Source organism: Gymnodraco acuticeps, unplaced genomic scaffold (assembly GCF_902827175.1).
Source record: "Gymnodraco acuticeps unplaced genomic scaffold, fGymAcu1.1, whole genome shotgun sequence".
Taxonomy (NCBI): Eukaryota; Metazoa; Chordata; class Actinopteri; order Perciformes; family Bathydraconidae; genus Gymnodraco; species Gymnodraco acuticeps.
This window is the reverse complement of record NW_022989979.1, coordinates 1,062,459-1,090,053: the sequence shown is the minus strand read 5'-3', so window position 1 is coordinate 1,090,053 and position 27,595 is coordinate 1,062,459. Positions and strand designations below refer to the sequence as shown.

Genomic DNA, 27,595 nt, shown 5'->3' with positions numbered 1-27,595 from the left:
TCATATAAGGACAAGATATAATCCTATTTATTTATATATATGCTAAAATGACAAATTATTGGTTTTGGCTAGACTAGTTTGACTGAAATGTTCTATATAATCTGATGACTAAAAAAGACTCAACAGTTTTCATTGACAAAAAGTAGACTAAAATAATTAGTTTTATTTGACTAAAATAAGACTAAAATGCTCAGACTTTTAGTCGACTAAAACTTGACTAAATAAAAACAGGATGAAGGTGACTAAATATGACTAAAACTAAAAAGGACATTTAACACAGGACTAAGACTAAAACTAAATTAAAAAATAGCTGACGAAATTAACACTACATAGTTACCCAATGTCTGAAGTTGTGCTTACGTGTGTTTTCAACAGGAAGCTGATCCCTGTGGACTCTCTGTCCTGTGAGAATGTTCTGTACTGGAGAGCTCTGTGCGAGTTCCTCAAGGCTCAAGGAGACGACGGTGAGGAAATGCTGGAGCAAGTGTTGCCAGACGCTGCCACTTATGCTGACTTCCTCTACCGGTAAGAGAAGAGCACGTCTTCAAACAATATTCAGGTGCCCATAAGAAGAAAAAAATCGAATCATTCTTGCTACTTTTACGGGGCATTACATTTTTCTCCAATGTTCTTCTTAGTAGGCTTTGCGAATTTAAGATACACTTAAAGTTGTGAACTTAAACTTAAATAAAGTATCAAGTAGTTGTAAGGGAAACTTCTGTGTAGCAATGCAGTGGGAGTCACCGACTCAGGAAAGAGACACGGGAAGAGCAGGAGCTTTGATGTCAAACACTGATGGTTTATTTGGAGCTTCGGCCAGAGAATTCACATCACAAGTCACAGCAGCCACGATCTGACTGCACGGGTGGGTTGCCACGTCAATTCTGAAGAACTCTACCTCAGATTAGTGTTAATTTCGTTGACTAAAACTATGACGAAATATGTTCGTCAACAACCTTTTTTTCCATGACGAAAACGAGACGATGACGAGACGGCACCGACGGCAGTAAACAATAACTATAACGAAATCATCATGCAATATCGTTGACGAAAAGTGACGAGACGAAAATGTAGTTTACTAAATAAAAACTATGCCAAAATCTCTCTTTACTTTCGTTGACGAAAAATGAGGAGACGAAATATTATCAAAGATAACGTTACATCTCTGATAGTCAGTTTTTCTCCCAGCAGTTCCATTTCCGGTGCTGCGGCTGGGCAGCAGCTGTGTGTCTGTGGTGCGCGCGGCAGTACATTTGAATTACACCGGGCAGCGGCACACTGTGAACTGTCAGGAAGACTCGGGTCTAACTCATGGTCTAACTAACCTTATTTAACAGAAAATAAAATGGCAACAACAGGGCTTGGGAGCAGTGGTCGCACTCGCGTTAACCGAATACCCCCCCCGTCAGCGCGAGTGATTGATAAATTGTGCACTCAACGGATAATAATGGATTATGACGGAAATGTTACGATCCTGTCGGTCAAAATGACTGACAACGAAAAAGTCTAAAGCCACCACTGCTTGGGAGAAAGAAACAATGTGATATTTGGGCCCATATTCGCTACAATGAGGCAGAGAAAAAAAGCGAATGCATTGTTTCATCAGAAGGGAAGCAATGTGGCCATAACACAGCTGGTAAAAACACCACAAACCTGACCAGATACTCTCTGCAAAGCTTCTTCATCATTCAACCTGTGTTTTTCATCAAATAAGGACAAGATATAATCCTATTTATTTATATATATGCTAAAATGACAAATTATTGGTTTTGGCTAGACTAGTTTGACTGAAATGTTCTATACAATCTGATGACTAAAAAATACTCAACAGTTTTCATTGACAAAAAGTAGACTAAAATAATTAGTTTTGTTTGACTAAAATATGACTAAAATGCTCAGACTTTTAGTCGACTAAATCTTGACTAAAATAGTTACTGTTTTAGTCGACTAAAATAAGACTAAAATGCTCAGACTTTTAGTCGACTAAAACTTGACTAAATTAAAACAGGATGAAGGTGACTAAATATGACTAAAACTAAAAAGGAAATTTAACACAGGACTAAGACTAAAACTAAATTAAAAAATAGCTGACGAATTAACACTACCTCAGACCCATGTATTTAGCTAGTTCCGAGAGCATCATCAACATGCTGCATAACAAGATAAAATCATAACACCTCTATCAGCTGACGTCAACAGGCAGGAACATAGAATCATAACACTGAGAGCACAGCAGCCAAGGTTACGAGGTGCGTGTGCTCAGTCAGGACAGTTTTTAACTGGGTCAAAGCATGGGCGTCGCAGCCATTATATGAAGTCCCCCCCCCACTTTTTCAAATGATTAGTTTAGACCCCCCCACTTTTACCATGTGGAAAGTCCGTGAATCGGTCTATCCACTCACCGCACTTTGTAGAGCGCTGTGTCAGTGCTTCACTATCAAATCCATTCCACTTGCTTATTGAGAGAATGCCCAAATCGATGAAACTCTGTACCATGTTTTCACTGCTACTTTGTACCAAGGCAGATTCTCACATAGTGCGCGCATGTTCAAGGAGTGTTGTCATAGTTGGACAGCTCAGATCTGTTGTATGAAGTGATGCCGGTAGCGGAGGTAAGGCACACACACCAAATGTTCAGGAAATGGTTAATACAGTGACAATCAAAGCTGATGATCTCTTGGTTTGATATGTTTTCTCCCCCAGACAACATGGACATAACAAACAATTTTTCAAAGAATAGGAAAGTAAGTCTTCAGCTGGTAGCAGTTAATCAGTTAACAGTGATGGCTGCGGCGGCGGCAAAAGCGTCTCACTTCTGGAGAGGAGTTTCGTCTTTATGTCATGATAGAGAGATACAAATACTGAATAGTTTAGATGAGAAAAGGCATCGAAATGCCAGGTTACTAGTATTTATCATGTAAACAGGGAACATGAATAACCCGATCTGTCTGTGCTCATGTAAACACCATGATGTCCATGTAGAGACGCAGTCAGTGTGTTTTACTGCCTCAGTTCGATAAGAGATTATTTTCTGAGTTCTTTAACTTCGGTACTCTCTCTCAAAATGGTAATGTACATTATGTTTTAATTATACTTCTTATCATTCAGAAGCTTTTTGTATGTGTTTATGTTTTACTGAGTGCTTATAGGCAATTTCCATCCCAGTATTCAGTTAACTATTTTCTGTGCACATTACATAGACTAGCTAATATTCTACTTACTGCTTGGGACTTTGAGTCTTCAAAATGTCCAATGTCACAGACTGGGACTTACTTTAGAGTCAGTTTTTTTACATTCAGTATGACTTGTTATGATTCAATGCGAAAGAGTATACAGCTCAATAAATAATGATCACTTCACCACCTCTCTTGACATCTAGGCGCTTGAGAGTGAGTCACACAGGGACAGTGGAGAGAGGTCCGTTGCTGAGGTGAGTGATGAAAGGGAAATGACAGTTTAGAGTAAATTGTGATGTGGACTCTCATCCCAGAATGTTAAGGAAATCAGTGGGGATATTGAACAGGAAACATTTCAGTCAAGGGGCATCATATGACCAATATAGACAGAAGAGCAACATTTATTTGGACATTTAAGTCAATGATACCATTCCTAGGTGAACTTAACATCTGTATGCAGTCAGATCAGTCTCAATATTAATAAATGCTCACAGAAGGATTCACAAATGTATTTTGCGATTTATATATAAATGACTCTCCACAACAATATCTCTCAATGCACCAGAATACAGGAGATTCCTACGCCCGTGGGTCAAAGTTATGGGCCTTGGAAAATATTTCCCCAACAGGTACTCTCTTTTTTATAAATTTTGATAATCTAAAAACCTTAGTCTAATAATATTTTGTTCAATACTTAAATCAATGGGAATCTTCAGATTTGAGTGTGGACTTACACAACATCAATTACATCAATAACAATCACATTAAGAACAACATAATAAGATTGAAATATTCAATCACAATGCTTGATACAGCCAATCATAATAGAAAAATCATCTCTCATCAGTGTTTGGATCATCTTTTGTCAAAAGCATAATAATGAACACACATAAAACACAGGTGCACAATAGCAAAAATATTTGTTTTGAACTAATATCTTTTATCATTTAACCATTAGTTAATCTCATTTATCAAACTATAAAATCAAAACCAGCTTGCAGCTTAAAGATTTACTTCAAGGCAATCACGAGTCAAAAGCATTTAAAACTTAGGATCCTAAGAGATCCAGCAAATGTATACAACTCACAGTTGTGATTTTATCAATCTGTAATCTGCAAAAGTGCAGTGTCCTCAATTTTAGGATTACTTTTACGTTTACTTAAATACGCTTTAGTCAAGAGTAAGGCACTTAGTCAAATCAATACATTCATTTTAGTCAAGTACATTGTTCAAAATCTGAAAAGGAAAAGTTAGGCAAATATTCAAAGACTTTTGTAAAAACCTGGAAAGGAAGGATTAAACATTCTTAAAACTTGAATTATTACATTTGTAAATGCTACCACTGATCTGTACCAAATTAAGTCTATCAATTATTCCTATTAGCCATACTTACCTGAGCATCTACTTATGGTACTTGGAAAGGATTCTTCTGTGTTTATCTATTGTTGAATATAGAATATCAATTTCTTTAAATTATACTTCTCTAATTTGAGGATCAAATATGCTACATAATTGGTATATGAAATATTATAAATATTTGTTTTGGGCCAAAACTGAAATTAATCCAGTACTTGAAACATCATTTTAGGTCTGTCTGTGCATGGATAATACATTAAAGAGTAGTGTTGTTAAGCCTGATTGCTGGACGATTAAGGATATTAACATTATCTGTGATAATAGTAGAAATATCTCATTATTCAATACTTTATATTCTGAAAATATTAATTAATTAATTTTTGTTTAGTGCGAAAGTGTAATCTGATCCAGCAAAAATATATTAATCACCACTATTCAACACATGTCTGGTCATTGGAAATATAAAAACAGTCATTAATTGTACATCTGTAAACATCCAAGGTATAAAATCAATTCAAAGTTCATCTTTGTACAAGAGCTGGAAGAACATGTCCTTCAGTCTAAATGTTATATTAATTCACCATTTACCGTTTGATAAAATATTAGTTTATCAGAAATATATATATTTGTTTTCTCTTCCATAAAACAGGTTTGAGAAATAAATGTTCCAATATAAAATCAATTACTCAATATAATTGACTCTTCCCTCCCTTTTCTTACATATGTCACATATGAAATAATAATTTATGAGTCTATTTAAGCATGGTGTAGTTTATAATCTATTACTCGAGAACACTCAGTATCACCTGTGTGCAGCTTACAAAAAAACAATTGTGAGAAACATATATTATGCAGGAAATGTATACATTTGTTGAAAACCAAAGCATCTGATTTGGGAGGAAAAGCTTCATCCACTTTAAAGGTCCCATGTCATGGCCATTTCCACTGATCATAATTCCATTGTTGTGGTCTACTAGAATAGATGTATACTGTGCAATTTTCCAAACTCACATTGGTTTCGCATACAGCATCTCTGTAAAGTATGTGTATTCAGCAGTATTCACTCTCTCCACTAAACGGCTCGTTGCAGCTCTTGCCCCCCCCCCTCCCTGTGAGCCCAGTGTGCTCCGATTGGTCGGGACCAGTCGGGACGTTGTGAATCGCGCTGAACTCCGTGGAGGTGTGATTTCCTTGTTTAGCGATACACAGCGAAACACAGCCAAACTCACCCTGAGCACACACAAAGTCACAGCCGAAGTAAAAACAATAAGTGTGGCTTGATATTGAGTAAGAAAAAGGTTGATAAACGCTGTGAGAATGGGTCTGCCTCTGCAGAGAGAATTTCGCCGCGATCCCAACTGTCTGTTATCAGCCTGCAGCCAGGGAGGAGAAATCAGCAGAGCTGCCTGCACTGAGTGTGTGAGGAAGTCCGTGGATTGGTCAATTTGGACCAATCAGCGGGGGCTTAACGTAACGGCTCCGCGGACGTAACGTAACGGCTCCATGGATTGGTCCATTTCGTTCCGGGTACGGATGACATCATGCGTACCCGAAAGAATCAAATGGACAATGACGTATCTCCAACGAGGCGTTTTGGGGAGGTATTTTCTGTTTTAGAGTTTTACTCGCTACAGGGTGTACTTTGAGGGTTTTGACTCTGCACACCGTTTACATGCATAAAAACTTTCATAACACACAAGGGGACAGGTAATAACCGGAAAAGCATGACATGGGACCTTTAACATCTGAGTCACTACTGATGGCATAGCATGAATGATAGTGGGTGTCTGAGGGTGTCACTACTGAGAAACGTCAAACAAATTCAAAACCTTACATTTGAAAACAGGTTTGCATTCCTCCACTTAAGGTGACGTTATCATTGGAAACAATAAAAGCTAATTGTTTTGATGTAGAATCTATCAATTGAATCGTTAGAGCAGAACAGAATAGTCGTATTGTAGCCTGAGTACCGTGCAGCCTCTAGTTTTACCAGGTGGAAACATGGTCCATATAATGTGAATACATGTAGAACTAAGAGGCCCCTGACATTAGGCCTATTTTAAAAATAGTAGGGGCTTTTAACAGCTTGCCAACTTACAGGCATCCTCTGCATAGCAGTATGAATAGCCTTAAAAAACAACAACCCACTCTGCGGTAACGAGAGTCATGTATCTGAACCAAATGCCCTAAGTGAAGCCGTTAGTCTCATCTGACTGACCCAAGGGTTGGTGCTGGTGTGACAGGGAGGCTTCCAGGTGTTCAAAGCCGATGTCAAGCTTTCAGTTCATGGCTCGGTGGGGGGGAGCAGACCCACGTGAGACAGTATCAACGGCTGTAATGTTCAGTTTGAGGAGCGTCATTCTCTCTGGGAGCAGGAAATGGTGTCCATTCTCAGACCAGACCATTAATGTCATTTCATGTAGAGCAGCCATAGCATCTCTGTGACTGCACTCAGCCGGACTGTAGCAGGGCAGAACTGGGTGACTCTTAGTGAAGCCGTCCAAGGCCATAGACAAAATGGAACCACGTACCAACAAAAGGGGACACAAGGTCATCAATGTCTCTCTTTACCTTCGGCCTAATTGCACAACAAATTAGTGGAAAAAAATGTGGAACACTAATCCATCATCATGTGAAATGTTGAGTTAATCTAAATAATTACTTATGGGTTGAAATCAAATTAACATTAACATTAGAACTAAAGTCAGTCAAAATTGGACTTGCCCGGATCAGAATCTAAGCAATACACCATTTTCCCAGCTCTGTAATGAAAAGGATAACAAGATTAGGTACATTACAGGAATGTTAAAACACCCAAACATGCACACGTATCTTATTCTAGTAGAGATTAGAGGACAGGGTCTAATGTTGTGAACAAAATTATCAAGTCAAAGTTATTTTATTTATTCTATGTTATGTACCACATTTAATTTAATAATTAATCTTGAATTACTAATAACTTTAAAGAAGGCAACAATTTACAATTTGGATAAGGTGAATACTTATCCAAAGTGTGTGAGTGTGTCCGTGTGTGTGTCCGTGTGTGTGTGTCCGTCCAAGGTTTAAAACATTTGGGACAGCAGTGAGAATGTTATGAGAACCAATATGTTGCTTAGACTAAACTCGAAGGACGCTAGAGTGGAACATTTTAAATAAATCAAAACACTTGCACATTAATGAAATACATTTGACATTTAGCTCGAGCTGGGTTCAATACTTTTCTTTATGGTATTTAAAATTGGGCTCGAGTAGAACCCCTGGATTTGGCTTGCAACACAAAGTGATACTGATCTCTGTAGGACTTGGAAGTGTCATGATTCAAAGTGTGGGCCTGTGAAAGAGAGGCCCTTGGAATACAACATCTATTTTTTAACTGTGATTACTTATTTTAAAGAGATTGCAACATTATACTTTTTAAAGAATTGCTCAATTAATTTAACACATGTATTATGCACACAATAAAAACTTCAACAAATATATTGATCCTGGCTTAACCAGCGACCTTTACTCTGTTGTTCATAAGCTCGGTTTCAGAAAACTTGTCAGTAGTTTAACAACTATTTTAATTTTAGTAATGTCTATAGACCAATTGGTTGATACGAGAAATAATTTGAAGCAGTTTAATAAAGAATGTTAAACTATTTTTAAAACTGTAATTGAACTTCAACTTATATTAATTACCTGATTCCAGTGGCCAGTTGGAATAGATAATCAACAAAGTTTCCATTTTGCAGCAACAGCGCAAAAGGTTTCAACAACAATTAGTATTATGTCTGAGTCTAGTTCTGTCTTATCTGCTTTGTTTCGGAATGTGTTCAATACATTACGTTTTTATTCATTATTACCATACAATACATAGATTTAAGAATAAATTAAACAAATAATACAACATTGACCTAAAAAAACAAAACAGATTTTGCAACCCTGATCTCCTCAGCCAGGTCTCTGAGGGTCTCGGGGCGCAGGACGGGACATAGGGTTTATACAAGGTCACAAAGATATCTTAACATACCAGCAATACCATTTAAGAATGGATTCTTAAAGCAATATAATCTTCTTTTCTTCTTACACCTACAGCACACACCCTGAACAGTGGGCTTCTTGTTTACATTTTCCTCTGCACACTCAGATGCAGGACATAAAAACACTCTTTTGCTATTTATTTTCATTTTGCAGTACATTTATACGACCAGAATTTTGCTTTACATCTTTATATTATTTATTTTTCTCAAGTCATTTACTTTTGGTGAGATAACTAAAGTTTAGTTCATTTTACCCTGGTTATGGACTGATTCATTATTAGTTGTTACAAAACATACACAAGACGGCGGGTAGACAAACCAATATAGACAAACATACATACAAACAATCAGACAAACAAACATGAACTCGTAACAAACACCAGCGTGACAGCAAAGTTCATCCAGCTCAATTTAGTCCGAATTAAGAGGTTTCAGAGGGGGTAGGGAATTATCTCTAGTGGGGCGCCTTGACTCACGCGTCCACCCTTGTATACAAGTGCTAAGATCGTGCCTGAAGACCATCCAAAAGCGACAACTAGCTTATCCTCTTGCGACAACCACTACTCCATCAGTGGCGCTATGAACCCCCGACCAGGAGAACATAAACTTTTTTTACGCTACCCTTTCTCTCCAACAACAGCACGGTTGACTGTAGTCCTACTCGACCAGCCTATACACTTGCCATCGAGTTCATCACAACGATGAAACACAGTTTTGTTCTACACTTGCTTGCCACTACCCACCCGTGATCAATTAGCCTATAATTTTATGTATGCACCCCAGACCGCCACCAGCTCCTCCAGTCATGTATAGGGAACTGTGGCGCATCGGGTGATGCACGCACCTCGCGCTGCCCCGGCCTTGCCAGCAATGTAGAAGACGGTCACAAACAACGAGTGCTTTTAGACCATCTCGTTTTTAATAGAGACGGCGGTGGTGTGAGTTAAAGCTATAGACACAAAGCTGTGACTTTCTCCTTCTCAGCTGCACTTCTCCAGCCCCACAAACACGGGGAGGTTTTACACACACACACCCGCGGCTGCAGCTGGAGCTGTGTTTACAGAGAGGCGATAGGAGTAATATCTCCGGCTGCTTATTTTCAACTGCTGTATTGGCCGCTGAAACTCCCAGAATTCGGCGATTTGTCCAATACAAATCTTTACATTGCTTTCATACAGAAGCTCCACTTTACTGATGCCTTTCTTTAAGGTTTCTCTAAACATGAGCTGTGCATGCTTGTATGGCACTTTCGTCCCGAGCAGCTACACAGAGGAAATCAGCCAGGACTGAGTCCCCAGACACTGATCCCCTGGGTTTATTATCCCCAAATGTTCATTAACCAAAAACGAAACACAGCCGCTCAGTTTCACAGGTAATTTTAGGATACCGTCAATCACAGATTCTGGTAAGGCAATGTCCAAATGTAGATTTGAAATTACTAGGGATGCACGATAATTATCGGTCCGATATTAGGAATTATGACGTCATCCCGATAAACCCGATACCAGTATTAATAGCCCCGATAATATACAATATATTTTTTGGGTAAAAAAAAAAGAAAAAAATACTGCGGTGTGGGTGGATTGGGATGAGGGGCGCTTGTTTTTCACTCGGCTCCTCCCGTTTTGCCAGTACTGTGGTATTAGTGGTTTAGGAAGAGGGGAGTTCTTCACAAATCCAGCGCTCCCTAACTCATGCCTGGCTGTGACGTAAATGGTGTGCGGCCGTGAAGCCAGGACAGTAAACAAACATGTCGTCGGTGGTATGGGCGTTGAAGCTATGTGCAACTCAAGGCATATGCTCGAACCGGAGCTGCCTGGACGCTGCAATCATGTTGCGCACTATCCGTGCTGAGTGTGCTGACTTTTCGTACAATGTCCCACTGTCTGGCTTCCTGCATAAAGTCAAGTGCTCGGCGCAGTTGTGGCGAAATGTCGCTCCTCTGTTTTCATTTAAACAGCTCCTTATATCCGTTAGCGCAGCTAGCAGCACCAGATGCTAACAACAACAATGCACGTAAGGGCTCGCTCGGGCCACACATACACACATCCTCCCGGTCCTCCAGATGGCCAGTCGGTGCCTGCCGGTGAGCGTGGAAGTGTGGTCTGCCACAAGCGGGCGGCAGGAGCGGGGCTGTCAGCATCAGCTTGTAGATGGTATTTTAAACTCGATGCGCTCTGAAACTACGGGGCAGCCAAGGAAAAAAAATACACATGCGTTAAAATAATTAGTGGCGTACATTTTTTTTAATTATCGGTCTTGAGAAGCAGGAAGTTATCGGTATCGGTTTCAAAAAACCAATATCGTGCATCCCTAGAAATTACACTTACCAGTTCTGAAGATTTGTTGGTATCCTGCCGACAACGCCAATTTGTAAGGGAAACTTCTGTGTAGCAATGCAGTGGGAGTCACCGACTCAGGAAAGAGACACGGGAAGAGCAGGAGCTTTGATGTCAAACACTGATGGTTTATTTGGAGCTTCGGCCGGAGAATTCACATCACAAGTCACAGCAGCCACGATCTGACTGCATGGTAGAGTTGCCACGTCAATTCTGAAGAACTCTACCTCAGACCCATGTACTTAGCTAGTTCAGAGAGCATCATCAACATGCTGCATAACAAGATAAAATCATAACACCTCTATCAGCTGACGTCAACAGGCAGGAACATAGAATCATAACACTGAGAGCACAGCAGCCAAGGTTACGAGGTGCGTGTGCTCAGTCAGGACAGTTTTGAACTGATAAACTGGGTCAAAGTTATGGGCCTTGGAAAATATTTCCTCAACAGTAGTGAATGTAGTTGATGCTCAGAACAGAACACCTAACACAGTTTGCTCAGGTATCTGAAGGCAGGTCCAGAGGAGCTCTTTCTGTATGTAACTGTGTGGCAAACTCCTTGCTTATTTTCATCTTAACATGGCTAGTTATTTTAAAGTGTGGTATTTATATAAAAACATACAATCCCAGTAAAACAAGCACTACAACACAATACATGACCTTTAATACATCACAGAATGTCTTCCACATTTGTTTATAGTTTAAATCCCAGCTCTCAAATTTCCGTTCGATGCACCAATGTTGTAACACTGTTTTACCACCTGCCTAATAACTGGGATGCTAATGCGTGAAATGCTGCAAAATGACATTTGCTGGTGTGCTTAACCTTTATCTGCACAAAATAAATGTGTTTTTAATTTCGTGACCAGGTTTGTAAAGATCTCTCAGGTGCTGTCTAAAAGCAGATAGACGTGTGTAGCTGCTGCAGCTTGTAGGTAGTGCTGCTACAGTGTTGCAGTATTGCAATTCATATTATTGTGCTGTTTATTCTGTGACGTATAACTTTGGTTCTGGTAATCAATGACAGCAAAATCCAATATACATTTTAAACCTCCTGAACATGACTGTTGCAGATATCTGAAGGGGGTGCCTCTGCTGAGGGAGGAACAGAGGGCCGACTTTAACCAGTTGGAGCTCGTCATGACCAAGGAGTTCATCTCCCAACAGCTCATCCATCTCATTGGCTGTCTGGACACCAACGAGGAGGGCGGCAGGTAAGAAGAGGAACAAAGATGTCGCTGCCCGGCAAAGCTCTTATTAGGCGCGTTCACACCGGAGTACTTTTCCCGTTTAGTTCCGTTAGTACCTCTTATTTTGCATTCACACCAAAAAGAGTACTTAGTGCCGGGAACTTTTACCCCCCTTAGTCGCTTTCACACCAAGTACTTTGCCGTACTTATTGCCCCGGCACTAAGTACCAACCGTGTTCGCCGTTCACACCGGAATAAGTTCCCTGAGGGAAGATTACGCAAATGAGCCGCTGGCGTCACTTCTTCTTCTTCTGCTTTGGGTTTACTGGCAAATAACTTCACAGCGTATACTGCCACCGGAAGTCCCCGGAGTTGGGGACTGGCTTCTATCAATCAATCAATCAATGTTTATTTATATAGCCCAATATCACAAATGTTACATTTGTCTCAGTGGACTTTACAGTTTGTACAAAATATCAGTATGACAATACGACACCCTCTTTCCTTAGACCCTCACATCGTACAAGGAAAAACTTCCGAAGAAAACCCACAGTTTAAAGGGAAAAATGGGAGAAACCTCAGGGAGAGCAACAGAGGAGGGATCCCTCTCCCAGGACGGACAGACGTGCAATAGATGCCGTGTGTAAATTGAAAAGATAATACATTTGCAACATAGGTAGTCCAAATGTTTGGAAATGCATGTGTGTATAATAGGAAGATGAATCCACGAGGATATCCATCCAGGACCTATGATCCAGGACCACAGCCACGACTCAAGATCCAGGGCTCGCGATGCAGGACACAGGAGCGCAGGATCATCCATGACTCCGGATCCCAGCGTATATAGACACCAAAAAGAAAGACATTTGGGGAAGCTGGGTTAATCAGAACATGAGAGTACACAGGTATAGACAGAGAGAAGGAAGAAGTAAGATGTCCCCCGACAAACTAAGCCTATATCAGCAAAACTAGGGGCTGAATCTAATCAGCCCTAACTATAAGCTTTATCAAAAAGGAAGGTCTTAAGCGCACTCTTAAAAACGGATAGGGTGTCTGCCGCCCGAACACAAACTGGAAGCTGATTCCACAAATGTGGAGCTTGATAAGAAAAGGCTCTGGCTCCCATTGTACTTTTAGAGACTCTAGGAACAACCAACAACCCTGCATTCTTGGAACGCAATGCCCTAGTAGGACAGTAGGGTATAATGAGTTCTTTAAGGTAAGATGGCGCCTGCCCATTAAGGGCTTTGTAGGCGAGAAGAAGAATTTTAAATTATATCCTGTGTTCTATAGGGAGCCAGTGTAAGGCAGCCAGAACAGGAGTAATGTGGTCCCTTTTCCTAACTCTGGTTAGTACACGAGCTGCAGCATTTTGAATCAGCTGAAGCGACTTGACTGACTTCTTGGTACACCCTGATAATAAAGAGTTACAATAATCCAGCCTTGAAGTAACAAATGCATGGACTAGTTTCTCTGCATCGTTTTGAGGCAAGATATGCCTGATTTTTGCAATGTTACGTAGATGGAAGTAGGCGGTCCTTGAAATTGATTTTATGTGCGCATTAAAGGATAAATCCTGATCAAATATAACACCAAGATTCCTTACAGTCTCACTGGAGGCCAAATTAATGCCATCCATAGTTAGTATATCCTTAGATAATTTGTTTCGTAGATTCTTCGGGCCAAGTACAATAACTTCAGTTTTGGTTGTGTTTAACATCAAAAAGTTTAAGGTCATCCACGTTTTTAAGTCCTTGAGGCAGTCTTGAATTTTATTTAGATGATTAATTTCATCAGGCTTGATTGATAAATATAGTTGAGTATCATCCGCATAACAATGAACATTTACAGAATGATTCCATATAATATTGCCTAACGGAAGCATATATAATGTGAACAAAATAGGTCCGAGCACTGAGCCCTGTGGCACTCCATGGCTAACTTTGGTTTGCGTGGAAGATTCATCATTGACACGTACAAACTGACAGCGTTCAGATAGATAGGACCTAAACCAGCCTAAAGCAGTTCCCTATATGCCAACTAAGTGCTCTAGTCTTTGCAATAAGATATCATGGTCGATAGTATCAAATGCAGCACTGAGATCGAGCAAAACAAGAATAGAGACACGTCCCTCGTCAGAGGCTATTAGAATGTCATTTGTGACTTTAACCAGAGCTGTCTCTGTGCTATGATGTGTTCTAAAGCCAGACTGAAAATCTTCAAATAAATCATTGTTTTTTAAGTAATCACACAACTGTTTTGCGACCGCTTTCTCAAGAATTTTTGAGAGGAACGGAAGATTAGAAATAGGTCTATAATTGGCTAAAACCTCTGGATCGAGGTTGTGCTTTTTAAGAAACGGTTTTATCACTGCTACTTTGAATGATTGTGGAACATAGCCTGATAATAAAGACATATTCATAATATTTAATAAATAAGTGCCAATTAATGGAAAAACTTCCTTCAACAGCTTAGTTGGAATTGGGTCTAACATACACGTTGATGATTTAGAAGAGAGAATCATTGAATTTAATTGTTCAAGGTTTATGGCTGAAAAGCATTCTAGTTTACTATCTAGTGTAATATTAGAACTTACGTTTCCGGGAGCTGTTGATAACACTATACTGGTCAAAGGCAAGAGGTCATTAATTTTGTTTCTAAGAGTAACAATTTTAAAGTTAAAAAAGCACATAAAATCATTACTACTACTGAGTGCTATGGGAATAGAAGGCTCAATCGAGCTGTGGCTCTCTGTCAGCCTGGCTACAGTGCTGAAAAGAAATCTTGCATTATTCTTATTCTCATCTATTAATGAAGAGTAGTAGGCCGCTCTCGCTTTACGCAGTGCTTTCTTATATTCATTGAGAGTAATATGCCAAATTAAACGAGATTCTTCAAGTTTAGTGGAACGCCATATCCTTTCAAGTTGTCTCGACTTTTGCTTTATTTTGCGGGTTTCGGCATTATGCCATGGAGCTAATCTATGTTTTATTTTCTTCTTTTTCAAAGGAGCAACAGAGTCTAATTTTATTCGCAGCGCATCTGTAGCACTATCAACAACATGATCAATTTGGGGTGGTGTACATTTTGTATAAGTTTCCTCCCTTACATGCAGACATGCTATCGAGTTAAGTATTGGTGGAATCTCTTCCTTAAATTTGGCTATAGCACTAACAGATAGGTTTCTGCTGCAGGAGCTTTTGACTAATGCTTTGTAGTCTAGTACCAGTACTTCAAAAGTTACTAAGAAATTGTCGGATAAAGCAGGATTATGCGGTTCGACTAATAGTTGCTCAATTTCAATACCATAAGTCAGAACAAGGTCGAGAGTGTGATTATAGCAGTGGGTTGGTTTATTTACACTCTGACAAAAACCAACAGAATCTAATATAGAGTTAAATGCAACAGTAAGGCTATTTTTATCATCGTCAACATGAATATTAAAGTCACCTACGATAATGACTTTATCTGTTTTAAGTACCAACATTGATAAAAACTCAGAGAATTCTGATAAGAATTCTGAATAAGGACCTGGTGCACGGTACACTGTAACAAATAAGATTGCCTGCAAAGTTTTCCAGGTCGGATGCGTAAGACTAAAAACGAGACTTTCAAAGGAGGTATAATTTAATTTTGGTTTAGTATTGATAAGTAAACTTGAGTCAAAGATTGCTGCAACTCCACCTCCTCGGCCCGTGACTCGGGCAATATGAGTATTGATATGGCTGGGTGGAGTGGCCTCATTTATGCTGACATATTCTTCATGTCTCAACCAAGTTTCAGTGAGACAGCATATATCAATATTATAATCTGATATTAAATCATTTACCAATATTGCTTTAGATGCTAGAGATCTTATGTTTAAGAGACCACATTTAATATTCCTGTTTTGTTGCACTGTAGTAGTTGTTACATTTACTTTTATTAGGTTATTATGTATGACACCTCTATTAGGTTTTTACCTTAAATTGTCCTTGGGCAGACACACACACCGCTAATATTGGGTATTTTATTGGGTTCGGGATTCCTATGGATGACTGCCTAGGAGAGAGCGCAGAGAAGCGTGTAAGACTGCGACTCCGCCTCCTGGTCTCAACTCCAGTTTGTCATGGATTAAGTCCACAAAGCCCTGAAATGTTTGCCGAAATGAGATTTGCACCTTCCAAAGTAGGATGCATGCCGTCTCTCTTAATCAGACCAGGTTTCCCCCAGAAGGCTGTCCAATTATTTACGAAGCCCACATTGTTTGCTGGGCACCACCAAGACAACCAGCGCTGAAATTATGACATGCGGCTATACATGTCATCATTGATCAGATTGGGGAGGGGACCAGAGAAGATTACGGTGTCCGACATTGTTTTAGCATAACTACACACCGACTCCACATTAAGTTTGGTGCATTCTGATTGGCGTACACGAACATCATTACCACCGACGTGAATAACAATCCTACTGTATTTATGTTTATTTTTAGCCAGCAGTTTAAGATGCGCCTCAACGTCGCCCGCTCTGGCCCCCGGAATGCATGTGACTGTGGAGGCTTCGGTCTCTAATTTCACGTGTCTCATAATAGAGCTACCAATAACCAGAGTTGGCTTCTCAGCGGGTGTCTCGCTGAGTGGGGAATATCTGTTAGATACGTGAACGGGTTGGTGGGGACCTGCGGGTTTCGCGTTATGCCCCTTCTGAACAGTCACCCAGTCTCCCTGCTGCTCGGGAGTTGTCGGGGGACGGCTAATAGGAGCTACCTTTTGCCGTTCCGCACCGGCTAACATGGGCTTTACTGTAGCTGAGTTACTTTCTAAGATGCGGAGCCGGGCTTCTATGGCTATGATTCCCGCCTCCAACCTAACAACTATACTACATTTAACACATGTACCGGTACCAGTATAGGAGGTAGGGAAGTAACCAAACATGAGACAGTTAGAGCAGGAAATAGCACCCGAGGGTGGGGAAAGAGCCATGGCTAGCTATCAAGCTAAAGTAGCTACCGTTAGCAAACCCGAAAAGAGTGTAGGCAACTGTGGAGTTACAGTCGCTAAGAGAAGGAGAGTTGTGAGTGCTTAAGCTGTAGTAACGTGTGATTACAACGTCAGGCAGTTGCCGTGATCAAGAGTTTTAAAACGATCGATTAAGTTAAGATAATAAGCTATCAGCAACAGAACAGGGTTGCATTCCAATAGTCCATTTAGCTTAGGAACCTTCCTAACGGATTGAAATGACCCGGAAGTACGTCACTGGCAGCCATGATAAGTGCCGTTCCAATTCTCCAAATGAAAGTAAAGGAGGTTTCAAACTTCCTTTATAACATCCTTTAGCTTAGGAACCACTGGACCTCCCTAACCGAAAGGAGAGGAGAAAATGCTGCCCCACAATGCATTGCAGCCGCAGCATTTGCCGTCACAACAGTCGGCCGTTCACGGAAACAAACGATTATGACCGAGAAATGATATCATGAAAGTTACGGTGCTTATTAAGCATTTTAAAACGTATGTGGTAAGTTGCCAAAGTGCTTTTTTCTGAACGTTCATCAGTATTATAATCAAAAAGAGAAATATGAACGTTAGTTTTTACTGAAATGATCAAATAAAGTCAAAATTTCAGTCTTTACTGAGCTGTTTGGGGTTTGTTCAACTTTTAAAAGATGTTTGAATGGTGATATACACAGTGATAGATGTGAAGGACTAACGTTTATAATAAATACATTTGTATTGATTTTAAGATATTTTCATACAATCATACGTATTGGGATCATTTGTATTAATGTAGACCGGAGGGAGAGGGTGACGAGCATAAGTTTCACTTTCCTTTTTTATTTCAATTCCAACTTTGGTCATGAAGAATATGTTTCTCTGTTGTCCACGTTCATAAAGCATAAAACAACAGCATCAGAGCACGGTGCAGAGTCTCTAGATGAGTTTACAGTAGTCCCTCGTCCTTATTAAACATCCATGTTGTAGTCCGCTGTATAGAAAACTGTAGTTTCCATAGTTTCCCCAAAGCAGCAGACGCACATTCATGACATCCGCTGGCGCATCATAAACACGTCGGATAGTGAAAGTGCATTCGGATTCTCTAAAGTACCGCGGTCTCTTCTCCTAAGTCCTTTTGAATTCTCCTATCCACTATCCCTTAACCCTGTGACGTTTCACTCAGAGGTCAAGGAATAGGAGATATGGTTAGAATTTAGGAGCTAATTTTTGGATTATCGGAACGCAACCCAGGCACACGGGATACCCGGAGATGACAACAACCGGAAGTTACAACATGCTTACAGCAATAGTGGTCCGTGTAGAAACACAGTGAAGCACCGGAGCCAGTCAGCCAAAAATCAATCAATTCTACTGAAGCCTTTCCGAGTAAATCGCCAGAACACCGATACCTCCTCATCACTCCACCGCTCCCATGTTTTTTTTTGTGTTGCCACAAGTTATTCTCTCTCCGTTGGTGCGCGGGGTTAATGCTAATAATGCTAATGCCAGCAAATACAATTCTCACAAAACGTTTCAGTTTTACAGGGCGTGGTTTGCAATTCGCCCAGCCAATACAAATTGGTACTTTTTTGGTACCAGGATAGTACCACCTCTCTAGCAGGCACTAAAAATGGGGGTAAAAGTTCCCGGCACTAAGTTCTCTTTTTGGTGTGAACGCGACATAAGGGGTACTAACGGAACTAAACGGGAAAAGTACTCCGGTGTGAACGTGCCTATTTTTAGTGCCTGCTAGAAAGGTGGTACTATCCTGGGGAGAAAAAAGTACCAATTTCTATTGGCTGGGCGAATTGCAAACCACGGCCCGTAAAACTCTGAAAAGTTTTGTGAAGCCGCTGTCGGTACCATATGTGTTCGGGGTACCATATGTGTTCGGGGTCCGTCTCTTACCAATGACGTCACGCATTGTGATTGGCTGTACGGTAATTTACCCAGGGGTGCTCGGGGCCGCTGTCTAGAGTATAGCGGGTTTTTTTTTGATCATTACATTACATTGCATTTAGCTGATGCTTTTATACAAAGCGAATTAGAGTAGATGATTAGTGGGGCCTTGTTTTTACTGAAACATGATGTTTCAATGTATATTTCCATTGAAAATGCTAACCGCTAGCCGCAAAGCTAGCATCACAGCCACTGCTCCGTTCCCGAGACTTTGCACACGTTTTTCACAAACATTTTCACACGCTAGGAGTATGGGAGTACTTCCATTTGCTTCGTCTTGGTCTGTAGATGTGATTTGATGTGTCGTGTGTCCCCCAAAAATAACAATCGACAGTGTAAACATAATTATGTAAATAACCCAATTTGTGTTCTGTGAAACGGAAAAGGATTTTACATTGTTTTTGTTACTTTCATTTTAGTGTCTTAAATATAATTTAGGTTAACTTCCTGTTTGAAGTTGTTGCTATGGAAACAACATGACGGAGAAAAAAAGTAATATCTTCTACATATAATAACGGACAAAGTAAATAATGAAGTGTAGGCTTTGTTTAAATGTTCTGAATTTGACCGTGTATGATGGCCCTCTTGAGTTGCCGTACAGCCAATGCCGTACAGCCACTGCTCTGTTTTCGGAGACTTTGCACACGTTTTTCACAAACATTTTCACACGCTAGGAGTATGGGAGTACTTCCATTCGCTTCGTCTTGATCTGTAGATGTAATTTGCCCCCGAGCACCCCTGGGTGCAGCCAATCACAATGCGTGACGTCATTGGTAAGAGACGGACCCCGAACACATATGGTACCGACACCGCCATTGTATTTGCTGGCATTATTAGCATTAGCCCCGCGCACCAACAGAGAGAGACTAACTTAATGCAACACAAAAACATGGGAGCGGTGGAGTGATGAGGAGGTGTCGGCGTTCTGGCGATTTACTCGGAAGGCTTCAGTAGAAGCTGCTGGGAGTCCCGTCCCCAACTCCGGGGACTTCCGGACTATTAGGCGCGTTCACGCCGCAGTACTTTTCCCACTTTAGTTCCGATATAGTTCCGAAATGTTGCGTTCACACCAAAAAGAGCCGTAACAAAAATTAGTTCATGAGAACCTTTTCACCCCCTTTTCCGTCCCTGCTAAAGAGCAGGGACTTTCGTGGGAGAAAAAGGTTCCTATTTCTGATTGGCTGGGCGGATTGCAAACCACGCCCCGTAAAACTCCCAAAAAGTTTTGTGAAGCCGCCATTTTATTATCCTCGCATTAGCATTATTAGCATTAGCCCAGCGTAGAAACGCAGAGAGACTAACTTATGGCAACACAAAATAAAACATGGGAGCGGTGGAGATGAGGTGTCGGCGTTCTGGCGATTTACTCGGAGGGCTTCAGTAGAAGCTGCTGGGATTCCCAGCAGCTTCTACTGAAGCCAGTCCACAACTCCGGGGATTTCCGGCCGGGGACTTTGGGCGGCAGTATACGCCGTGAAGTGGTTTGCGGCCTGCCAGTAAACCCAAAGCAGAAGAAGAAGAAGAAGAAGAAGTGACGTCAGCGGCTTCATTTGCCTAATCCTCCCCCAGGGACTTATTCCGGTGTGAACGCGATCTGTACTTAGTTCATGAGAACTAAAGAGTTCTCATGAACTAAGTTCTCATGAATCTTTGTGGGAAAAGTACTGCGGTGTGAATGCGCCTATTGTCCAGTTGGCCAAAATGTATCATGAGCTTGTTAAGTTGTTTTCTGACATGTTGAATGTTTGGGCAGGAAGCGCGTGTTGTCGGTCCTGCAGGAGATGTTGGCTCTGCCTCAGACTCCCTCCTCCCTGGTCTCCCTTCTCACTGAGAAACTCCTCACCCTCATACCCGATGACCACAGACGCATACAGACTGTAAGTACAATTTTTCTATCATTATTCAATCCTAGGTGTACTTCTTTTTCACACACAGGAGGAGATGTCAATGCCCTTCATAGATTCAACTGAAGAACTCTCTTAGGCAGACCTTATACAAGATATTTATCAACATTTGCTGATGGATGCACTTTGAGGCGGAAGGGGCGGATTATTGTTCTGATGGAAGCATGAATGAAACTGTTACTAAAGGTCTTCTGCTTGAGATTAAACTAAATGAAAGGGGTTTTCCATTGTGTGTTAGGATCATTACCACTGAGGTATGTGTCATAATGCGAGCTGGCTTTGTGTTCCTCAGGTGGCAGAAATCATCTCCGATGTGAGGGAGCCCATCATGGAGGCCAGCGCGCCGATGGACGAGAACATGAGCCGCCGGCATCAGGTCCAGGTGGGCAACACTCAGCCAACTGAAAGCCCCCAGGAGCAATTACATTCAGTAATCCTCTCCAAACACTCCACTGTTTTTTGGATGGATGAAAGCACCACATTTTGGCACATCTCTTCTTGTATTTGTTCAAAGGTTCAATGAATTTGCTTCACAAGATTTTCTTTATTATGGATAAACCCATTAACTAAATGAAAGGTTTACAACTTCTGGAAAATGAGAGGACTAACAAATTATACATTTGTTATTTCTATGTCTTCTCTTCTGTGCCCTTTATACACTCCCTCTCTTTCCGTTTGTCCATCCCTCTGCACCACCAGCTGGCAGATGGTTTGTATTTGGAGGGAAAGCATGTTTTCAGTGAGGTGGAAAGAGCATAAACATGTACGCCAATCTGGTCTTTCTCTTTGCAGGAAAAAGAATATATATGAATTTCTCACAACATCTTGAATTCTTCTTGTATGCCTCCACGTAAACAAATAATCAAAAAGCCCCTCTTGAGGAAGTAGGGCCATTTTTCCATTCGCACACAACTCTTGCAAAATGATATACGTGTCATTTATCCAGATGTAAGCTTACTACTTCCTAAACGCATGCATTTTATTTAAAACCTTCCAATTTACAGGTTATTAGATTTGCTGGAATAAACCCCAGCCTTTACTTGTTTTGATCTAAATTTGAGTTTAGGAGGCATGCTAGAAAAACAACCTTTTATTCAAGAATTGAAGGTAACACAGGGTCGAGTAATTGATCTACACATGGTCATTGTGTGGGGGAAGTATCTCCTGAAGCTCAGTGAGAGTCTGTGGTTAACTATGTGCACAAATAATCACACAGGGATCTCAGCTCTCCATCTTTCAACATGCACTTAAAGTAGATCATATCTCGGAGACCAAACAGCTGCTGAGGAAGTTAATCCTTGCCCCAGGTGTTTAACTTCCATCCCTTCTATGCACCTGCTCCCCCCCCCCCCACACCGCTCCCCTTTTCAGTCAGTAAAGGCAAAGTAGGCTCTAGACTCTAGAGGGTCTTCACCTGGCCCAGAGCCCCAGGTGTTGTTGTTGTTGCTCCTGTAAACGGAGGTGCCGTTGCCCTTCTCAACAGTCAGGAATCCTCCAGAGTGTAGTTCAGCTGAGGAATGACGTCTCTCCTCTTCTGTTCCTCTCCCCTCCCTTTCAGCTAGCAGAGGTGAAGGTGAGCATCATGGAGGCCAAACAATCTCTGGAGGACTCTATCGCCGCCCAGGACTTCAGCCGCGCTGCAGAGCTGAAGGACTCCATCACAGAGCTGGAGAACCGCAGGAACCAGATCCTCCAGGAAGTCCAGGAGAGAAGCCAGCCGGCCGACAAGGAGATCCACACCGAGAAGGTATGTGACATGTCATAAATAATATTCACCCCGTAAACTTTAGATTTTCCTCCTGATGTATATGGGAAACAGACTTAATGCTTACTGGTTTCGTTTTTCAGAATGACCCCGAGACTCTTCTGAGGTGTCTCACAATGTGTGCAGAGCTGCTGAAGCAGATGGGCATCAAGACAAGGATTGGTCCAACCATAAGCGCCTTAATGTCCTCCCTGGTACAAACCCACACTAAACACATCATCTTATTTTCACAAAAGTTTCTGTTAATGTACAGATCAAAATTAATTAAATCAACAGTGTCACAACAAAGTTACCTACCATAGATTCGTTTAGCATTTATGGCATGCCAACCTGTCAGTAGTGTTTTGTTTTTGTTGCGCAGGTAAAAGCATTGTGTACATTTGTTACAGCTCTTATTTAGCTGTCTATGTTCAGAACAACAACCTGAGAGTTGAAATATGCTGCACGAAACCAAATATGTTTTTATTAAATCTGGGAATGATGCAGAATGTGCAAATGTTTAGATTAACCAATGTTGGCACTGGCATTTCTAAGCAGCATGTAAATGTATGAAGTGAGTAAAAGGGACAATGTTCTCCCTCTCTGTCAGGTTCTGCCCAGTATAGCAAATGCTCACCCGGCTGTCCGTAACATGGCCGTTGTGTGTCTGGGAACATGCACTCTGCACAGCAGGGAGCTGGCCAAAGCCCACATGGTCCTCCTGCTGCAGGTAACGCTTCATTCACCAAACCTCAAACACATCTGTATACAGGCTTCGTTTAACAGTCCCTTCATGCACATCACAAAGAAACAAGCAAACCCCTGGTGGTGTTTGCCTGTGCAGATAATAAAAATAACTAATATATCTTTATATTTTTGCTTAATGGCGCAAACAAAAGCATGAATACATCCGTTGTGTGTATTTTCAGATTGCTCAGCTGGATGAGGTCAAAATCCGTATCAGCGCTCTGCGGGCGATCGTCGACCTGCTGCTGCTGTTTGGCTTCCAGCTGCTCTCTGAGACAGCTGCCAATCTGACGGCCCTAAACTCCAAATCCCCAGACCGGCGGGAAGAGGACGGCCCGGCGGCGGAGGAGAAGGGAGACGCTCCAGAGGACACGGCTCAGAGTATCCTCGTGATGCTCTCAGAGTTCCTGGACAGTGAGGTGAGATTGAGGGCGTAATATCTACCTAATAATTAGAAGTGTGTGTGTCTATGTCTATGTGTCTAGTTTCAGTGGAAGAAGAGCGTTCTTGAAATATCTGTGTTTTTCAGGTGTCTGACCTGCGTACAGAGACGGCAGAGGGTCTCGCCAAACTCATGTACACCGGCCGTATATCCAGTGCCAAGATGTTCTCCCGTCTGGTGCTGCTCTGGTACAATCCCGTCACCGAGGACGACACCCGGCTGCGGCACTGCCTCGGTGTCTTCTTCCAGCTCTACGCCCGCGAGAGCAGGTCACACATGCACTCACACACACAATCAGACCATCTTTTTTGTTGCACTAGCTACACATTTGTCTCATGTTTACATGTGCAAGATACATTAAATATACGAAATGATGTGTGGCGGGATAGCAAGCTGGCTATAATAACTGTGATTACACGCCTAGGAATGCAATATAAATGAATATAGATTGTTTCTTCTGTATCAGGGCCCACCAGGAGGTCGTGGAGGAGGGTTTCCTGCCCACGATCCGGACCCTGATGAATGCCCCCGTCACCTCTCCACTGGCTGAGGTGGACGTTAACAATGTGGTGGAGCTGCTCGTCGAGCTCACCCGTCCCAGTGTACTTATCAAGCCCTCGACCAACACAGAGGTGAGAAACCTGCTTTGTTACTTATTAAAGGTGGGGTATGTCATTTATTTCAGAAACACTTTTTGTTATATTCCATGGAATGCTCTTAACATCCCGATAGCAATGAATATCTGAAGTACTTTGACAATAAATTTATAAAAAAAATGTCATCTGTGAAAGTCGTAGTACTGTAAAAAGCACGATCAATCATCTGAGCCGGCCCGGCTAAAATAACTGGATGGCCTACCTGCCTGTCAGCCTTCCACCTGTGCACAAACTTATCTCGTGCCCTCATTGGTCATGTGCGCGTTCGTGTGTGTTGGAGGAGGGGCTCTGTAAGGAAGTGGCAGATTTTTTTCCCGGTTGTGTACTTTCAAATTCTAGCGCACTCGAGCTGGTTTCTCCAAAATGACCTACCCCACATTTAATCTTTGGGATTTTATTGGTCTACTGAGCTTTGCCTCATTGCTTTCTTCCTCCAAACACAAATCCATTTCTATGACAGATGCAATTGGTTCTCTTACATGCTTCAGTTCACGTTCAAGCATGCAGAGCTTTCATTTAATATTGTTTAATTGTAAACTACTTCTATAACACTTAATTTGATATTGGCTCAATGAGTCAAAAACACATTTAATTTATTGACTTCATATCTTATTTAGGAGGTGTGTGTCCATGACTACTTGGCGGTCCGTATTTGCGGGGAGATGTTGAAAGACACCACGGCCCCTGAGGTGCGTCTCTATACCAAGACTCTAAGCAACCTGGAGCTCAGCGGAGATGGAACTGTCAAGAAAGACCTGCAGACACTTCTGCAGCAGCTCGTACAGGTACACACACACACACACACACACACACACACACCAGAGTTCCCGTTAGAATATTTTTTCGCCGGTCAACATGTCCGTTAAAGTTTAAATCTTCCGGACAAAATGAGAAAAGTGCCGGTCAAAGGTCTTCTTTGTTATTTATTGAGCTTTAAAACAAATTGATATGATTCAATATTAATCTAATTATAGTAGATTAACTACATTATTCAAAAGTGAACAGTAATTTACAATAACACGGGAATAATAAACGGAGCGCTCTCTCCCTCTCCTGACAGCCTGTCAGTATCATGCAGCTCGTGGATCAGTAATGAGTGACCCGACAGTGAAACTAAACATATCTATAACTAGTTACGGTACTATAGTTTGAGAGGTAATTAAAATAGCTACGTGTGATATTCTAACCTGAAGTGTGTGTTTTGTCCGCTCACCGCTGATCATGCAGAGCTGCGTGTCGACTTGTCAGCAGCAGCTGATCTCTCTCTCCCGTCAGATTAGACTCGCGTTTATGTCCATATCGATCAGATCCAGCTAGTTCTAGCTAATGATATGACTACCTGCTTATTAAAAGACACCTAAACAATAAGCGTCGCTATGCAACCTGGTGAGGCCGCAAAGTATAGCGCAGCATTATGCATTTGTTTACATGCCCACCGGAACCCCGAGGCATTACCAACAGATCAACGCACAATCAACCCATACAGGACATCTCTTTCTCCACATTAAGTGTTAGACATTAGAATTGACTATTCTTGTCTGTCACATACTCTTTTGTCTGTCACATAAATGGTGCAAGTTGTGCAACTGATGCGGTATTGCGCTAAACGGAAATGATTTTGAACGGACACTTTGACCGGAGAGATTTAGATTTGCCGGTCTTCAGCATATTTTACCGGTCGTAGTCTGGTAATTACCGGCTAACGGGAACTCTGACACACACACACACACACACACACGCACACACGCAGGCACACACAGCAGTGAGGTTTTACCTGCAGGTTGATGCTCACCATGTGAATCTCCCCTTTACTGTTTCATGTATATTTCCACCCCTAAAGGCCTGATTTCTCATGTTTCCTCTTTCCTTCAGGAGGTGAAGGATCGTATCTCTCTCCGTGGTCTGGAGAAAATGATTGGTCAGCTTGCGGACTCTAAAGAACAGGCAGAGCTCCTCAGCCCCAGCGCATTGCAACCATTAGATGTCAACGCAGACGGTACGCATGCAATCAGTGACAGTCTGTTGGAAAGACAACCTGACATCCAGCTGAGCATTTACACTACACACACATGTGACAAATCCTCCTGTTAATGGATTATGTCTCATTACCAGAATCTTGCTAAGTGGATTTATGTGCCTGCACATCCCATTCGGTGTCTGTCAAGACTAGAATAGCACAGAGGAGCTGCAAAACATCCGTTTTCTGTCTATCTTTCCACAGAGGCCGCAGCAGACGATCCATCTAAATCTGCCAAGAGAGCCAAAAGAGGAACCGCAGGTACTGTATACTCATCTAAAACTGCAGTTGTTCATAGTGACACTTTATTTTTAGAGCTCTTCTTGTCTACCTTCTTGTCAAGGTGTTGACTCAGCACTGTTAGGTAACGTGTGTGTGTGTGTGTGTGTGTGTGTGTGTGTGTGTGTAGGTCAGAGGAAAGTCTGCGCAGCCAAATCGGGCAGGAAGCCGAGCAGGAGGGCAGAGTCATCAGAGGAGAGGTGAGTGTTCAGTTGACTGTCGGCACCTATACCTTGTTTGATACCATCGCTTTATTTTCAAAAACTCATATTCATCTGCTCTTTTTTTGCTTTGGACAGCGATGGCGAAAATGTTCCAGAGTCAGTTCCTCAAGTGCGACCCTCCCGGAGGGCCAAGACTGCAGCTCTGGAGAAAACAAAGCTGGACCTAAACACGCTCATCAATCAGGAGGCCAATTGACAGGCAGGCAGGCAGTTGATGCAAAGATGGAAGTAAAATGGTGCGGTTTCAGTGTTGTTCAAGTACAGCCGTCTAATATACAGAGCTTTAAGTTCATATACTTTCATCACATTATCGTACTCGTTCTTTTGTAAAATGTAGTGAAAGTAACTGAGCCTTCACAATTTTGTAACCTCTTTATATGTTGTCATAGTTCCTTTTTAATCTGTGTGTTTCTTATTTTCAACTTTTATCATTTTAATCATTAAAGTGAAATACATGTCAATAAAACTGGTCCTCTTTTCATTATCCCAACACCAGATCAGTGGTGCCAAACATTGTAACAGTTTGTGGATTATGTCACACCAAGAATCAGTTTCACACTAAAAAAA

General features: G+C 41.6%; 1 protein-coding gene across 3 annotated transcripts in view; it reads left to right on the top strand.

Annotated features, from left to right (window-relative positions):
* ncapg (non-SMC condensin I complex, subunit G) overlaps positions 1-27,489 on the top strand; it is a 31,513-nt gene extending 4,024 nt beyond the window's left edge. For 2 of the 3 annotated variants that reach the window (XM_034211546.1, XM_034211547.1), the window contains exons 8-23: positions 376-525; positions 3,380-3,430; positions 11,967-12,107; positions 20,769-20,892; positions 21,212-21,301; positions 22,478-22,666; positions 22,768-22,878; positions 23,274-23,393; positions 23,593-23,829; positions 23,940-24,121; positions 24,319-24,484; positions 25,126-25,293; positions 26,381-26,504; positions 26,730-26,786; positions 26,935-27,004; positions 27,104-27,489. In XM_034211546.1, the coding sequence (XP_034067437.1) occupies positions 376-525; positions 3,380-3,430; positions 11,967-12,107; positions 20,769-20,892; positions 21,212-21,301; positions 22,478-22,666; positions 22,768-22,878; positions 23,274-23,393; positions 23,593-23,829; positions 23,940-24,121; positions 24,319-24,484; positions 25,126-25,293; positions 26,381-26,504; positions 26,730-26,786; positions 26,935-27,004; positions 27,104-27,224 (2,101 nt within the window). In that variant the 3' untranslated portion in view covers positions 27,225-27,489. The remainder of the gene's footprint in view (positions 1-375; positions 526-3,379; positions 3,431-11,966; positions 12,108-20,768; positions 20,893-21,211; positions 21,302-22,477; positions 22,667-22,767; positions 22,879-23,273; positions 23,394-23,592; positions 23,830-23,939; positions 24,122-24,318; positions 24,485-25,125; positions 25,294-26,380; positions 26,505-26,729; positions 26,787-26,934; positions 27,005-27,103) is intronic. The other variant, XM_034211548.1, reaches the window with a different exon arrangement.
* The last annotated feature ends 106 nt before the right edge of the window (positions 27,490-27,595 follow it).